The 16,635-nt window shown below is 45.6% G+C and overlaps 1 protein-coding gene across 5 annotated transcripts in view; it reads right to left on the reverse strand.

Moving 5' to 3' along the window:
- Window positions 1–16,635, reverse strand: part of DIP2B (disco interacting protein 2 homolog B) — a 230,844-nt gene that overhangs the window by 4,891 nt on the left and 209,318 nt on the right. For 4 of the 5 annotated variants that reach the window (XM_060412600.1, XM_060412599.1, XM_027967334.3 and 1 more), the window contains 10 exons: window positions 15,233–15,344; window positions 12,826–12,935; window positions 12,216–12,346; window positions 10,173–10,341; window positions 9,178–9,348; window positions 8,151–8,212; window positions 7,229–7,286; window positions 5,560–5,634; window positions 3,470–3,647; window positions 639–762 (listed from right to left, as the gene is read on the reverse strand). In XM_060412600.1, coding sequence (XP_060268583.1) covers window positions 639–762; window positions 3,470–3,647; window positions 5,560–5,634; window positions 7,229–7,286; window positions 8,151–8,212; window positions 9,178–9,348; window positions 10,173–10,341; window positions 12,216–12,346; window positions 12,826–12,935; window positions 15,233–15,344 — 1,190 coding nt within the window. The other variant, XM_060412601.1, reaches the window with a different exon arrangement.

Raw genomic sequence — 16,635 nt, forward strand, 5'->3', positions numbered from 1 at the left:
GCACGAACAAACCACTAAAAGAGCCGTGGCTACTTTGCATGAATTAAAAAAAAAAAACAAACCTGAGGAAGGACGCACCAACTCAAATATGAATAAAAAGAAACTGGGTGGATTCTTTATTGTCAAGAATCCAGGATGAAAGCCAACAGTTAAAAATTACAGAATTTCAATTGTAAGAAATTTTTAGTCAGCATGAGGTTGGATGGTTCTTTGTCAGGGATAATGAAGGGGGAATTCCTGCCCAGACAGGGAACCTGGACCAGGTACTGATGATAATCCTCATCATCTGCTGACCAGTTGACAGAGCACGAAGCACACTCTCACTTGACCCTCCTGAGGAGGAAAGCAGCCACCGTGGCAGCACGGGGCCTTCCAGGTGGGTCTTTTGACCCAAAAGTCATGGTTCTTCCCGTTAGCCCCACCAACTTTCTAGAGGTGGATGATCAGTTAGGTCGCTTCCAGTGGTAAGATCTGTCATTAAAAGGACTTGGCCCCAGGGTGGGTGCACAGAGCCCGTCTCCACAGCTCGTTCCCCTGGAGTCCCACATCTGTAGGTGTCTCTGGTACAGCTAGATGACTAAAGATCAACTTTAACTTACTACAGCTGAGGAGAGACCTACTGTGTGCAGAGGACTTACCATTCGGCAATGCTCCTGTGGATCCGAGACACTGAGGTCTCAATGTCGATGGGGTGGTACCGCAGGCCTCGCAGCTCCAGGGTCTCATCCAGAGCGCCCACCACGTATAAGGCATCATGACGCTCTGATGGGGCGAGAAAGAGAAACTTAGTATATCAGATGTATGGGTGCGACACATCCCTGGAGTTTCGCACCCAGTGTTCAGACTGCCGCCATCACCTGGTGCCACCGCCCACCAGCTGTGTAACCTGGAATGATTAACTTCAGTCTCTGATCTGGCTTCCCCTCCGTGAAACAGGGGTAATAATAAATGGCTGCTATGAGAATTAAACTCACGAAAGGGAGTTAGTATGATGCTTGGCTCACTGTAAGTGCTGAAGAGTACTTGCTGTTGTTCAGTTGCTAAGTCATGTCTGACTCTTTGCAATCCCATAAACTGTAGCACACCAGGCTTCCCTGTCCTTCACTATCTCCAGGAGTTAGCTCAAACTCCTGTCCATTAACTCAGTGATACCATCCAACCATCTCATCATCTGTCACCCCATTCTCCTGCCTTCAATCTTTCCCAGCACCAGGGTCTTTTCCAGTGAGTCAGCTCTTCCCATCAGACAGCCCAAGTACTGTAGCTTCAGCATCAGTCTTTCCAATAAATATTCAGGGTTGATTTCCTTTAGGACTGACTGGGTTGATCTCCTTGCTGTCCAAGGGACTCTCAAGAGCCTTGTCCAGCACCACGATTCAAAAGCATCAATTCTTCAGTGCTCCATCTTCTTTATGGTCCAACTCTCACATCTGCATGACTACTGGAAAAATCATAGCACTGACCAGGCAGACCTTTGTCAGCGAAGTGTTATTTCTGCTTTTAATACATTGTCTACATTTGTCATAGCTTTTCTTCCAAGGAGCAAGAATCTTTTAATTTCTTGGCCACAGTCACCGTCCACAGTGATTTTGGAGAATATTAGCTCTTGTTATTCTTATTACTACCATGTGCCAGGAACTGTGCCCAGTGTGGGGAGTAAAGATGACAAAATATAACACCTGCTCTAGAGATACCTGCCATCTAGTGGGGGGGAACACACAACGGGTGTCCCATGGGGGGACAGCAGATGGGACATGGCAAACCCAGTAACTTGAGTGTGGATGAGGGGCAAGGGGAACAGAGGACATCCCCCTCCCCTCCCCCGACTGCCCCCGAGCTCAGCTCAAGGGTTCAGAGAAGGAAAAGCTAAAGCCACCTGAGCTTTTAAGGATAAACAGGAATTAGCCAGATGATGGGCGGGGAAAGAAGGAGAGGGGAGGATCTGAGATGGAAAATAAATGAACATATGGTCATTGTTTCTAGATGTCTTTAAGGAATCTATGGCAAGACTAGTCCTGGTTATTAACAGGCTTCTTATCCAGCAGGACATGGCAGAAATTTCACTCTTTTTTTTTTAAGGTTTTATGCATACACTGTACACACGAGGCTACCTGGTTTACGTCTACATAAAAAGAGAATGATTTAGCTAGGTCTACAGAATGTTTTGGGCTTTCTAGGTGGCTCAGTAGTAAAGAATTCGGCTGCCAAAAAGCAGGTTCGATCCCTGGGTCGGGAAGATCCCCTGGAGAAGGCAATGGCAACTCACTCCAGTATTCTTGCCCGGGAAATCTCATGGACAGAGGAGCCTGGAAGGCTACAGACCATGGGGCTGGAGAAGCAAAAAGTCGGACACAACTGAGCAATTAAACAGCAGTAACAACAGAATGATGTATTTTCAGGAATACGAATAGTTCTGAAACATTTAGCAAAACAAAGTGCTAGAAGCTGTTGAAGAGAGAAGGGTAAGAAGGCTGGTCACATAAGATGAGCTGATGATTATAGTAATAAAAACAATAGAAACACAGTAGCTAATGACTAGGGAGTGCTTTCCATGTGCCAAGTAGCGTTCCAGACACCTGAAGGCGTCATGTAATTTAATCTCACATCATGTCCACAAGACAGGAAATGTCATCACTCCCACTTCCCAGGTAGGAAACTGAGAGACTGAGTGAGCTCAAGGCCACACAGCAAATGTACGACAGGCTTCAAAACCAGGACACCCAGCGAGGTGTGCTCCCCTGCCTCCAGGATGCCTGAGTCTGCCTCCCCGTGAAATACGGAGTGACTGCAGAGCCGGCCAGCAGGGAGCAGATGTAAGGGGCGAAGAAGTGACCTGGCTCCGTTCCAGCTGTTTAGTCCAGTGAGTGATGCGTCAGTTCTTGAGGTGTATGATGCACGCAGTGTAGAGAGTTTTTAAATGGCCATTAATGGTGGCTGGAAGGTTGAAGCCAGGCCTCTTTACCAGGTAGACAGGCCTGGGGGCTGCTTGCCCCAGAGCCCTGCCAAGCAGTCTTGTGAGCCGCCAAAGGGCCGGGGCGCTTAGCAGGTCAGCTCCTCCGCACTCACTCCTGCTCGCAGGGCTTAGGAACAGAGGAACCAAAGACGGAACACCTGTCTTAGGAGCCTGTTGAGGGATGCAGGCAGCCCCACAAGGCTGCTAGAGGCTGTATCCTGCCAGGGGCATTCATCCATCACCGGGCATGTCTCTACGACTGCCCGGCCAAACTATCCTGAGGTTCAGCTATCCTGATGCTGACACAAGGCCCTGGCGTTTACTTCCTGGGTCCTCTTCACAGGACAAAGTCTTACTGCAAAGGAATATAAAGTCACGGGTGGGTTCTAGAGTTGCAGAGGGGGAATAATTCGACACACATACTCCACAATGCAAAGGCAGGTTGCAGCAGGCCAGCCTGTACTAGGGGCATTTGAAAGGCACAGCAGGACAAGGGGGAGGAGCCGGTGAAGGTACCTCCAGTGGCTGCTGTGAGCTCCGTCCGGCGGACAAAACCCAGGTATCCTGTCCGAGCCCAGAGGGTCTGGGCAGCATCGCCAAAGCTGAGGCGGGTGTTGAAGTGGTCAGCTTGCAGAGTCTCACTGTCGTAGATGGTATAATAGCCGCTGGCTGTATGGGGACTGTTCACCCAAATCTACAACAAGAAAAGGGTCACATTTTGCCAGAATCAATTCAGTTCACTTAGCACAGATTATGTTGATTTTCTTAACCTCATTTTTATAATAACCAAAAAGGTACAACAATGAGAGCAGCTGCCAGTTACTGACTTCACCATGTGCTGAACAGTACTGTACACACATTGCCCTCATCAATCGTGACATACGTGGCATGACAACGCCGTCTGTACTACTGTCACTCCCATTTTACAAAGGGATACTAGAGTGTGTAGCCACTCCCTTCTCCAGGGGATCTTCCCGACCCAGGGATCGAACCTGGGTCTCATGCATCGCGGGCAGACTCTTTACCATCTGAGCCACCAGGGAAGCCCTTAAGCAATTCACCTAAGATACAGAAACTAAGAGATCCAACCTGGAGGCTACGCTGCCTCCTTGGTTCATTTCTCAGCCTCTTTTCAGAGTCTCAGCAGCGCACTAAGGGATCATTTCTGTGCTTTGAAACTAAGTGAAAAAGCCCACAGGAAAACACTACAGGGTATTTGGATTTACAATGTAAACACAGCAATAGCCAACAACAGTAATAACACAAGGGTTCACTGTGTGACAGGCACTGTTCCATGTGTATACAGATACAGATATTAATGCATCTAATTGTCACACAATTAGACTAGGCAGGTGGCATTATCATTTACATTTGAGGAAACTAGGCCCAGAGAGCTTGAGCAACTCGTGCATTAACAAGAAGCTGGTAACTGGCAGAGCCTGGTCATCTGGCTCAGTCACCTGGAGCCCTGCTCCTGGTTAGCTGTGAGACAAGACAGCAGTTTTTTCTCAGAGATTCGGAAGGAAGAAAAGTTTAGTCTTTCCAGGGTTTTTATAAGGGCTTTCCAGGTGGCACTAGCAGTAAAGAACCTGCCTGCCAAAGCAGAAGACATATGAGATGCAAATTCCATCCCTGGGTTGGGTAGCTTCCCTGGTGGAGGAAATGGCAACCCATTCCAATATTCCTGCCTGGAGAATCCCATGGAGACAGAGCCTGGCAGGCTATAGTCCATGGGTTGCAAAGAGTCAGACACGACTAAAGCCACTTAGCATGCACAATATTTTTATATTAATACAAAAATGAATATATTTTGGAATAAAATTTGTATGCTGCTGCTAAGTCACTTCAGTCGTGTCCGACTCTGTGCGATCCCATCCCTGGGATTCTCCAGGCAAGAACACTGGAGTGGGTTGCCATTTCCTTCTCCAATGCATGACAGTGAAAAGTGAAAGTGAAGTCGCTCAGTCGTGCCTGACTCTTAGTGACCCCAGGGACTGCAGCCTACCAGGCTCCCCTATCCATGGGATTTTCCAGGCAAGAGTACTGGAGTGGGGTGCCATTGCCTTCTCTGAAAATTTGTATAAATGTTATTTTTTAAAATATTTCTTTTATTTGGCTGAGCCCAGTCTTAGCTGAGGCAAGTGGGATCTTTAGCTGTGGCATTCTTGGTTGCAGCATGTGGGATCTAGTTCCCTGACCAGGGATCCAACCCGTACCCCCTGCACTGGGAGCAAGGAGTCTTAGCCACTGGACCATCAGGGAAGTTCCCGTATAAATTTTAAAAATTCAGTATTTGTGGCTCCTTTTAGTTCCACTCCTTAATAGATGGGAGCAGCTGAGTTCATCCATTTTCCTCTTCAGCTAAGGGAATGTCAGTGGACAAATCTGGGACTAACTCTAGCTTGCGTGCCTCAATCTTCTTTCCATCCTGGTCTCCATCTCCCCTTCTGCCTCATTTCAGTTTTGAGCCTTACAGAGAAAGTTGAAAATTCTCAAACATTCACCATGAGAGAAAAGCTAAACCCACAGCTTTCTGACTTCTAGAATGTGAGCCCTGGGGTCTTTCACTGCTGGCTTTTCCAAGTCAAGCAGAGAGTTACACATACCTCTCCAAGGTGAGAGTCTCCAACAGGCCCTTTGGTCTCTGGATTAACAATAACTACTTTCACTCCAGGTAAGATCTAAGAATCAAAGAGAAAACACAAAAATTGAGTTCCATCAGATCTCATGACCTCTAATAAATGCAGTTTTCACTCCCTCCCTCCAGTGAGGTGAGGGAGTGCACACAGGCCAGAGCTGAGCCGGTGCTCACAGGATCGTCCTCAGGGGACAGAAGTATGTATACAAGATTCTGCCTCAAAACTAAACTAGGGAACCAACCTGCCTGCCATCCCCTCAAAAGTGAGAATCCGCAGACCAGTGCCGGCTGGGCAGGCGAGGGGAGAGACGTCACGTGCCCGCACGTCCCTCGGAGGGAGAAGGAAGCGGCAGGTGCTGGCAGGGGCCTCTTCAGACACCCGTCCTCTATCCTAAACCTCTTTTCCCTGGGTTTCTAGCATCAAGAAGCTCACACATGTAAGACCTCAAGGAAGGAAGAGGAAGGCCATTCCTGCTCGTGTGGGCCAGGCACTGCTCTAAAGTCCCTGAAGTGCTCGCTGCCAGTGGAGGCAGAGGAAAAGCTGGCAAGACAGTAAGGAGGTCAACCCAAATCCACTTGGAAGAGTTAAACAGAGGAGTGAAACAGGGATTTCCCCAAGGGGCTGAGCCACGACTGCACAGGTGAGCCTGGGGTCACTGTTTTCTTCCCTACATTCTCCTTGGCCTTTCAGAATTAGAAGGGATGCTGAGGCATCATTACTCTCTCTTCAAAAGGATGAGAAACTTGATAGTTTATATATGGATTTGATCTGCTCAACGTGAGTAAACTGTTCAAAACTGCTATAGACTGAAATCTGTATGTTGAAATATGACCCCTAAAGTGATGGCATTAGGAGGCGGGGCCTTTGGGAGGAGGTCAGGGGTCTGTTCTCACGAATGTGATCCATACCCTTATATACAAGACTCAGAGATTTCCCTGCCCCTTCCACCACGTGAGGACACAGCAACAGGACAACCATCTGAGAACCAGAAATCCCTCATCAGAATCCATGGGCACCTGGCTCTTGGACTTGCCAGCCTCCAGAAATGTGAGAGAGAAGTTTCTGCTGTTCATTAGCTGCCTGGTCTATGGTATTCTGTTAGAGAAGCCTGAATGGACTAAGGCAATAACAAAATGTCTCCCTGAACAATTTAAAGCCTTATTCTCATCTAAGATATCACTCTCAAATATCTTTAATCTCTTCCCCATCTTGATTTCTCTTTCAGCTTTAAGTATGTGTGTGTCTTCTCTGGATCTTAAACCACACCCCCCGTCTGTCACCCTGTCTTTCCACGTGTAATGCTGATAACGGTGGAACTGGCTCTCAGTGCTGCTCATCTCTTCACCTTGAGTATAACGAACGTTGAATTTAGTTGGTTTGTCAAATAATATGTCGGTAGGATTTAATAATAAAAATCTATGAAACTTAAGAAAGCTCAAATCCAGTATTCTTCTTATTTATGTACCCATATGAATTTGAAAGTATTGGCTAAGTGAAAATTGTTGAATTATCTCCAGATGTCAATTCAGTCTTGCCCTGGGTACTAACATGTATATTATACGGCTTCAGGTTTCTATAAAACTACTTCTCCACGCAGGTGACACACACCTTCCCAATGGTTAACACAACAAATTACCTTTCCGGACTCTGAGAGGAGCAAACTCTGGGGGGCACCCCGTTCCACAAGACGAACCCTGTAAAAGAACAATATTTACTACATATGAGCCTTAAAAAAAAAAAAGCCACCACAGGCGTACACTGTCCTCCCAAACCTCTACTCTATTAATAGCTCTCCTCACATGAGTGCAGTTTCTCAAACTCAGCATTACTGACATTTTGGGTCAGATATTTTATTGACATTTTTTGTGATGCGCTATCCTGTACGCTGTAGGATGTTTAGCAATATCCCCGGCCTCTGCCCACTAGGTGTCAGTAGCATCCCCTTGTCGTGACAATCCACGTTTCCAGACATTGTCCTTTGGAGGGCAAACTCTGTCCAGGCTGAGAACCACAGCACTAGAGATGTTCTGCCCGCGCAGGCTGGGTCAGTGCCACGGGCCTCACCATGAACACAGCCTAAGTCAGCGGGACCCAGAGACAGGTCCCAGAGCCCGCAACCAGGAGCTCCCCTGGGACGCAGCTCCAATTCACCTGTGGGCTGGTGAGGAGGAAGACGTTTATTCCTGTGGTTCAGATACAGTGCTGTTTCAAAAAACCTACACTATCTCATTTACCTTATCTCAGTTATTTTTAGACTCCCAGAGGATAAGAGTCTATCCATTTCAGTGTAATTTACGTCATATGTCACAAAATACTAGTATTACATTTTAATATTAAGGAACAGTGCAGCCACTATGAGAATTAAAGGTTTCCTCTTACAAATGCAGATCTTATTAGGTATTAATAATGAAAATGAGTTCCTTCCCTCTTCTTACCCTCCTCCCCACAAAGACACAAACAAAATGAATGAGGTGAGGGGGACAGATGGCTTTCTTGAGGCTCAGAAATTTAGATGCTTAGGAATGCTAACAGGAAACAAGCTTAACAATTCTACTTACCTGTCATGTCTTAATGATTTCAGATCTACGTATACAGTAGTTGGATCAGGCCCTGAGGTTCCCTGAAGAAAAATAAATCAGTGGGTTGTTTACTTAAAATTAGCTGAATGGCATTTCCATATGTTACATTTTCAAGTCAAGATATAGATAATTTAGTCACATACAGGAAAAATCCAAATTCTGTTCAGAACGCTCACCCTGTCTTCAACCAGGTGGGCCAGGGCTGTCGTCAACACCTGAGAGAAGATGCCTGGCCAGCTTTCTCCTCATCTTTCTTTCCTTTCCTCCCCCAGGAGAGGAGGCTGGGGGCCAGAGCAGCACCGAATGGTTACCAGGGTGAGGAGGGTCCTCATCCCTGGACTCAAGGCAGGGAGCCATGGGACTTCCAACACCGACACTGGCCCAAGCTGGAGGCAGGGCACCCACAACGGGGCTCCGAGGTGAGAGCCTGGTGATGCTGCTCCAAAGTCACCCAGCCCAGACACAGAGGGCCTGAGCCTGTCCACCCTGTTATGCCACCTTCTTTGACTCTCACTCTTGTCCATGCCTGTATTTGCCTTATGAATTTTCCAAGCTATAGAAAATTATATTCCACTCTTCTGTTATTTTAGCCTCCTTTCTATTATTTACCCCCCAAGATAACATGGCAAAATCACCATCTGGCTAAAGAAGAGTACACAAACTTATTTGTGCTTCCTTTGCCAAAAAAAAAACCCACAAAGGGTAATCTACAAATGAAATTCAAGTAGGATTCAGAAATCTTGACTCATGTTGAGGACCATAAAACCACTGAGAGTAAACATTTACATTAGCACTCAACTGCCGGGCATGGCTCCAAGAGATGGGCACCTAGAAACGCGGTGGTTCTACAGGACAACCTTGGGAAGGACAATACTATCATCTTCATTTTACCAATGGGCAAAATCAGGCATGGTGAAGTCCAAATAAAGAGCCCAGAGGCCCTCGGCGCGTAAGCAGCAGCCTGTGCTCTGAGTTCCCCACACAAACAAGATATCATGACAGTCACCTGCAAACATATTGCTACGTTGACTCTGGATCCAAAAGTGGTGCTGACGGCCCGCGGGGACAGGCCGATGTCCTTGAAGAGCTTGGAGAAGGACTGCTGGAGGGCAATGCGGGGCCGCTCCTCAGCCACCACCACACACGTTCGGATGCAGGACAGGTTGATTCCCCGGGTCTGTAAGACACCGCGTCGAGGGGTTGGGGGCGGAGGCGGAGATCAGCAGGGTCACAGAACCACTGGATAAGCAATTTCATTGCCCTACCTCTTTGGTCAGGAAAAGCCAAGGAACTGTGTGCTCTCATCTCACATACCCAAAGAAAAGATATACCTTTTTGGAAAATACCCAGAATTCCTCTCAAGTCATTACCCACGGGTTGATTTGCTCATTCTCTATTTCTTTCCTCTTTCGCCTACAACTCTTAGGTTTCTCAGCAATATATTTTTAATTCCTCTTCATTTCTGTACCTTAGATTTCTATTTCAAAATGGAGAGATGGGACAAACAGAAAAATTAATTTAGCAACACTGAGATCTAATCTCGTCTCTTTTTTTCATTCTTAAGGTCATACTTCTCTATTAAAGAAAATTAGGTGTTTTCTGACCCTCTCATATGCCACTTAGACATATGATCACTGGATACACTCATGAATGAGTGAACCTTATCTATGGAGGAGGACCCAATCCCTAACATCCTCAGGTTGCAAATTCTATTAGGAAAAATCCTCTTTCAGTTCAGTTTCTGTTCATCTTCACATAAAAGTCATTTCTATTCAGCCTCCTAACCAGCTTTACCTTCTTTTCCACAATGTGTGAATCAGATCAAACTCTGAAAGAGTGCATTAAATTAGATAGTGAAAGAGATACACCTCCTGAGGTTTACAAATACCTGTTTGGACAGAAAAAAGCAGGCAGGTGTGTCTGGCCAGCCCTATAAGGTGGGGCATCGCCACGCCTGGCGTGTTTCTTCGGGACTGGCTCCTTGTTACAGCTGCTTCTTACCTTCAGTGCCTCCACCTGGTTTCCAAGCCCTTTGGTGCAAAGCTCCATCACTGAATAGGAGCAGAAGGTGTCTCTTATTTTGTACTGGTTGACCGTGGAGAGCCAGAGGAAAAGGTTGTTTTCCAACTCCATAGGAGGAATTAAGATGGACTGGTGACCTGAATAGACACTGCAATGGAAAAAGGCAAGCGCTAACACAATCAGTTCATCCTAGAATACCATCGATTCAACAAATATTTACTGAGCACAAAGGACAGGGGCGGGTCATATTAGGTATAAAGGCCTGAGAATCAGCCTGGTTCCTATTCAACTCACACGGCACAATAAGTACAGAATGAAGCCGACTATGGAAGGTGGCCACTGAGATGTGAAGAAACGCTATCTCGACCACAGAATGAAGAGCAAGTCCTTCAAAGCGGGCGGGTATTTCATGGAGTAGGTGACAGCTGGGCCAGGCTTGAAGAATGAGCAGAAATCAGTGGCTGGAGGAAATGAGGAAGCTGGTGAGAGCTCTCCAGGCAGAACAGTATATGCAAAGGCACGGAGATATAAAACTACATGGTGTGTTTAAGGTCATCAGAAACGGTATTCCAGCGTTTGCCTGGGGAAGTGGTGAGAAGTGAAGGCAGAAGGGCCAGGGCAGTGAACACGAAAGAGTTTAGAATTTACCCAGTAGACAGTCACTACAGCTTGAAGTTGGGGTAAAGCTAGCTACATGAAGGGGGCGATTAGAGACATGAGTCGCTGAAGGCTGACAGGAGAGGCTGCAATAGTCTAGATGAGAGAGGATAAAGGCTTGAACCCCACCAGAACACCGGGATACAAAGGAAGGAATGGCAGGGTCTCACGTCATACATACAACCTCCAGCCATGAAACCTCAACTTCCTAAACCTTCAGTATACATTAGAGCCACTAGGAGTCCATGAATCGTCTATTAAAAACCATACTGGACAGGGGCTTCCCTGGTGGCCCACTGATTAAGACTCTGTGCTTCCACTGCAGGGGGAATGGGTTTGAGCCCTGGTCGGGCACCTAAAATTTCACAAGGGAGTGACTTTATCTATGGAGGAGCCCCCAGTCTCTACTACCCCCAAGTTGCAAATTTCCATTAGGAAAAACCCTCTTTCAGATCACAGTTTCTGTTCCTCTTCATATAAAGGGCATTTCTATTCAGCCTGCTAGCCAGGTTTACCTTCTTCTCCACACTGTATGACTCAGATTAAATTCTAAAAGAGGTTGGTTTTTTCCCCTGGCAAGGCCAAAAAAAAAAAAACCAAACCTGGAATTGTGGTCTTCACCTCTGGAAAACTCGTTAGTACATGTAGGGAAGCCTCATTGACTTTTTTTTTTAAATAGACCCCTAGGTGATTCTTATGTATAGGTAAGAATAATGGAGACAAAGGATATGACATTTAATTGGATGTGTGACATAAAGATACAGAGTTGAAGATAAAGCCCAAGTTCCTAGCATGGTTCCCCAACTGGATGACTCCATCCTAAGAAGGAAGAGAACACAGAAGGAAGATGCTGAGTCACAGGTGTCTATGAAGCATTCCTGGAGATGCTCACCAAGGAGGTAGAAATGCAGGTTGAGATGAGGTCCTTGGGGGGAGAGTGGAAAAAGCTGGGATCTGCTCTTCCACAAGAAACAATCTGGCCAGTACGCTACCCTCCAGCCACATGCTGTCACCCGTCTCATTACAGTCCTTCCTGCCAAGCCTAGGGGGTACGTTCTGGCTGACACAGCATGCCATTCACCCACGTGTCATCCTTCTACTTGGCTCTAATTCTAAAATGAGGACGGATGACAGGATGGAGCACAGGAGAGGTAGAAAGATCACAGCCCTTTTGTCTGAGGCATAAAACTAACAGAAAAGAGGGAATGCAAACAAAACCAGACAAACGTCAAAGATGCCCAAATTCCAGGAAACATCAGCATTTTACTGAAACATTACCAAATTAAGGGAGCACATGAAAAGATGGGATGGTCACAGCCTCAAAGATATTCATGCATTCTGATTCTTTGCTTTTTCCATGCCTACCTGCAGAGACACCAGAGTGCAAAGCCAAGTCCACAGTAAGGGTCAAGGCAGATGGCAATCTGCCGAGAGGAGTACAACTCACACTGGAGCTTGATGGCTCTGCAGAGAGCATTGACCGCAGAGTGGGACATCTGGAAGGTAAGGAACACGGAACAGGATGGAACTGGCATCCCACAGGCAAGAGGCTCTAATGACAGATTCGAGAAGCTTCCATTCCCTCCAGCTCCTCAAAATGACATGTATCTTCTGTTGCTTCAAAATGCCTAATCTAACTCAAGTTAAATCTATCTGTTCATTTGTCAATACTGAGTCTTATGAAATATGTATTTATGACTTCATACTGGCTTTAAATGCAACTTGCATTATCTATTAGTGTCTATGCTAGGTTCAGAACACTTCGTAACACAAATTCCTTGGGATAACTTATTCCGGAAGAGCCAATGCTTTTATTTAAATATAGCAGAGGCCCTTGATCCTCCGCCTACTGGTCTCTGGTACGACCAACTGGCCTCTCCATCTGAAGTCCCTGGGGCAGTGGTCATCTCTATTTTTTGCAGACCTGGCATTTTACCAGCCTCCAGTGAAAGTAAACATATCCCAACTACTCTACCTTCACTCCTGTGAGCATGCCGGTTGTGGAGACACTAAAATCAAGATATGCCAGCATCTCAGGAGTGGGTGGTTTATAGAGCTGAGGTAACCGTTTCCTGGGTAAATCATCTGCAAAGAAAAAAGAAAACCCAATGTCAATCACACACGTTGACAACAAGGTCCTACTGTGAACAGGGACTATATTCAATATCCTGTGATAAACCATAATGGTAAAGAATACACACACACACACACACACACACACACACACACACACATATATATATACTGAGTCACTCTGCTGTAACAGCAGAAACTAAACACAACATTGTAAATCAACTACACTTCAAAAAAACCTGACACGCTGGAACTCAAAAATCATTGCTATTCAGTTGGTCTTCTGTGGCTTTGCTAGAACCACATTTAGCTTCTGAGATTTGCGAAGGCTTAGGGCTTCTAGCATTTAACCAACCAGCTCACATACATCACTCCTGGAGTGATGGGCTGGGGTTGAGGGCACCACTAGACAATATAAACAAAGAAACAACATCAGGCAGATGCATTTAGCAGAAGACTAGTGAGCGGTACTATAACACAGTAGCCGAAAACTGGCTAAAAAGCAGGCAGCCAGTGTTCAAATTCCAGCTGTGCCACTCATCAATGATGTCGTCACCGTGGTGTTATTTAACCTCTGTTTCTGTTTACTCGTCTCTAAAGTGGTAATAAAACCTGCCCTCACTGAACTGTTAGAACGTTAATTCACATAAAGCACTTTAAAACAACTCACGAAGCTTTACTTGTTGTTATGCTGGTTTCAAGTTCACATTTGTTATTTAGTTTAGTACAGAGTATAGTAATCACAGTCTGCTTTAAAAGCTGGATGGTTTTTTTCCAAGTTAATGTGACAAATTTTAAGAATGACAATTTAGAACTGGGAATTATTTCCCTTTGCTCTTTATGACACCTCTCCTTTCTGTCCAAATCTGTATGTGGAATCCAAGGATGTCAAGGATGTCTCTGGCCCTAGCCATGCCTCCTTAATGGCTCCTTTGGCCTCCAATCAAGAAACGATTCTGACGCCTACTTTTCAATCTCTGTGCCAAACCAAGATTGTCTCTACCACCTTCCACCCAGCTCCATGCAGGGAAGAGCTGCTCCAGCACTGAAAGAAACCCTTCTGTTGTTTGTATCACAGCACACATTTCAGGTCTTCCTGAAACGTGATTGAGCCCAATAACCACAGCAGATCATCTGCATCATTCACACCAGTGCAATCCACTTGTGCTGCATACTATACAAATGACTGCTTACAGTTCAGCATCTGGACAGTAGCCACAAATAGATGTCATCCCTGGGTTTACATCCTTACTAATTGTTCCTGAGGTGGATGCTGTGTAATACTTCCCTGAGAACTGGTAGGGAGGAAATTAACAGTTAAGCGACTGGGAAAGGAGCCAAACTGACCAGGTTTGAATTTCAGCCTACTGGTTCGCCAAAAAGTTCTTTTGGGTTTTTCAGTAACACCTTATGCAAAAACCCAAACGAACATTTTGGCCAACTCACTACCTATTTAGCTTCCCCGTGCCTCAGCCTTCTGATCTATCTGATAGGGTTGGTATAGGAGGAAATGACATTCTACATGTTAGATGACTGCCACACCGTAAGGGCTAAATAAAGTTAGATGTTGTTACTATGATGATTGTGTGCTGGTGCTTCACACGGTGTCATTTAATCTCTACAACAACATGAAGCAGCTACGAGTAACAAGAGGATGAGGATTCATACATGTCTGCTCGGCTCCAAAACCCGCGCTCCCCTCTCCACTACCACCTCCAGCCACCCTAGAGTCCCACCGCCTTCTTTAGCATGAACACCACTTAAATTCACACACCTTATGGTTTTCAAAGTATTTTCATATTATGTTGCATTCGATATTCCCAATAAATACGTGAGTTATGCAAGGGTAGGGAGTATTTTAAGACAGGCTAATCTCAGCCAAGGTTATACAAAAAATGAGGACTGAAGCTTGAACCAGAACGAGGCCTGCTGACTCCTAGCCCAGTAATGTTCCAACTCTACCACATCTGGAAGTCAAAGTCTCAACGCTTTATGCAGCCCTGTAGGTCTATGGTCACCTCTGGCATAAACACCTAGCCACCCTGTTGGATGATGCCAAGAGTACGGCAGGAAGACACGTTTTGTTTTCAGAGTTCGAGCACACTGTGATCTGCTTCTTTGGATCTGGTTGTTGCAGCATCCAGTGCTTTGGTAACTCAAAGTGCATATTAAGGTTTGCATCTGTCTTAGCAGGTGAAATGGGCTGCAGCGGAAGAGCTATGTTAACATCTTTGGCATGAGAATCTAGGAAACCTCGGGGAGTGAACATTCTTGCTCTCGTAACGATCCTGGAGAAATCTCCCTTTCACCTGTGTCAATGATAGTTGGCCAGGTTTTCACGTCCACGGCTGCTGCTGCCTCTCGGGACCTCAGTAACCTCATTAGGGTCTGCGTGGTGAGAATGCAGGCTGCTTTGCTGACCTAGAAGACAAATGGACAGAAATGAGCACCAGGAAGCTTAGCCCTGTGTAGCACTATAGGCACTGGCTGCAGATAAAAGCAACTCGCACATCCAACTGGGACAGGGCAGTACCAGCCTTTCAAAGGACGCACACAGGACAATGGAAGTCAGTATTCCCCTTATGTTTGTTCTGAAAATACACTGAATTAGAATGATGGACTTGTTCACAACACAATTTACTATTTACAACAGTGATTCTCAAATATTCCATGGTCATAATCTCAGTATGGACCCCAGATCTATTGATTTCATGAAGACCATAATAAAATAGAAACATGGATTTCTGTGGTCCTTAGGGAGCGGTGAACTGCCCTGGACCTAGAAAACATATCCCGAACTTGGTGGACTCTGCGCGCTCACAGGAACCAAGCTCTCCCACACATCTGCACGTGGAAATGCAAAGTCACCGACTTCTCTTACTACTCAAGCCATGTCGGTGGAAGGAAACTCCCCTCCCTGCTGCCCCGGCCTACTTTGCACACTGTAATCAGAGCGTTCTGCTGAACTGAACTCTGTAGAAAAATCATCTGTGGTGAATGTGGCTTCTATACTGCAGGTTCCAGCTGCTGACAGAGCAGCAGTTCTTAGAGAAACAAATGTTACATCAATTGGAATTTTGCAATTTGCTTTAAAGTACATTAGGATATGAGGCAATACAGATTTCTTTCACTGTCTTCAAGTCTCACTTCCTACAGAAATATCTATCACTTTCAGAGCAAGATCTGGACACCTTTTTAATAATATACCAAATGATTTTGTAAGACTAAACCCCTAAGAAGTGACCTTACATCAGGAGAATTCAGTTTGGCATCTAAAATTATCTTGGTTAGTATATAGAAAAAATATTAGAATTTTTGTAAGAAGAAAGAAAAAAAAAACAAGTTTTATGGAGAATTACTAAATGGCCACGGCTGAGTTTTCCAAATCTGCTGGCATATTGAGTGCAGCACTTTCACAGCCTCATCTTTCAGGATTTGAAACAGCTCAACTGGAATTCCATCATGAAATGGCACCTTCACTTACTTCCTTAATGTTTATGATAAAAACATAATCCTGCATCTCATCAAAAACAGCTTTTCCCTATTTCTTCACTAAAAATGCTGGTCACTATGATCAGTTAAGGAAAAGGAAGTACTTTTCAGGAGTTAGATCTGACTTCCCGACTAAACTAAACTGGAAAAGAGTAAGGATCCTTAGTTGTCTGACTTGGGGCTTTATGAGATGCGGACAAGGAAAGTTATACCAGGTACT

Source organism: Ovis aries, chromosome 3 (assembly GCF_016772045.2).
Source record: "Ovis aries strain OAR_USU_Benz2616 breed Rambouillet chromosome 3, ARS-UI_Ramb_v3.0, whole genome shotgun sequence".
Lineage (NCBI taxonomy): Eukaryota > Metazoa > Chordata > Mammalia > Artiodactyla > Bovidae > Ovis > Ovis aries.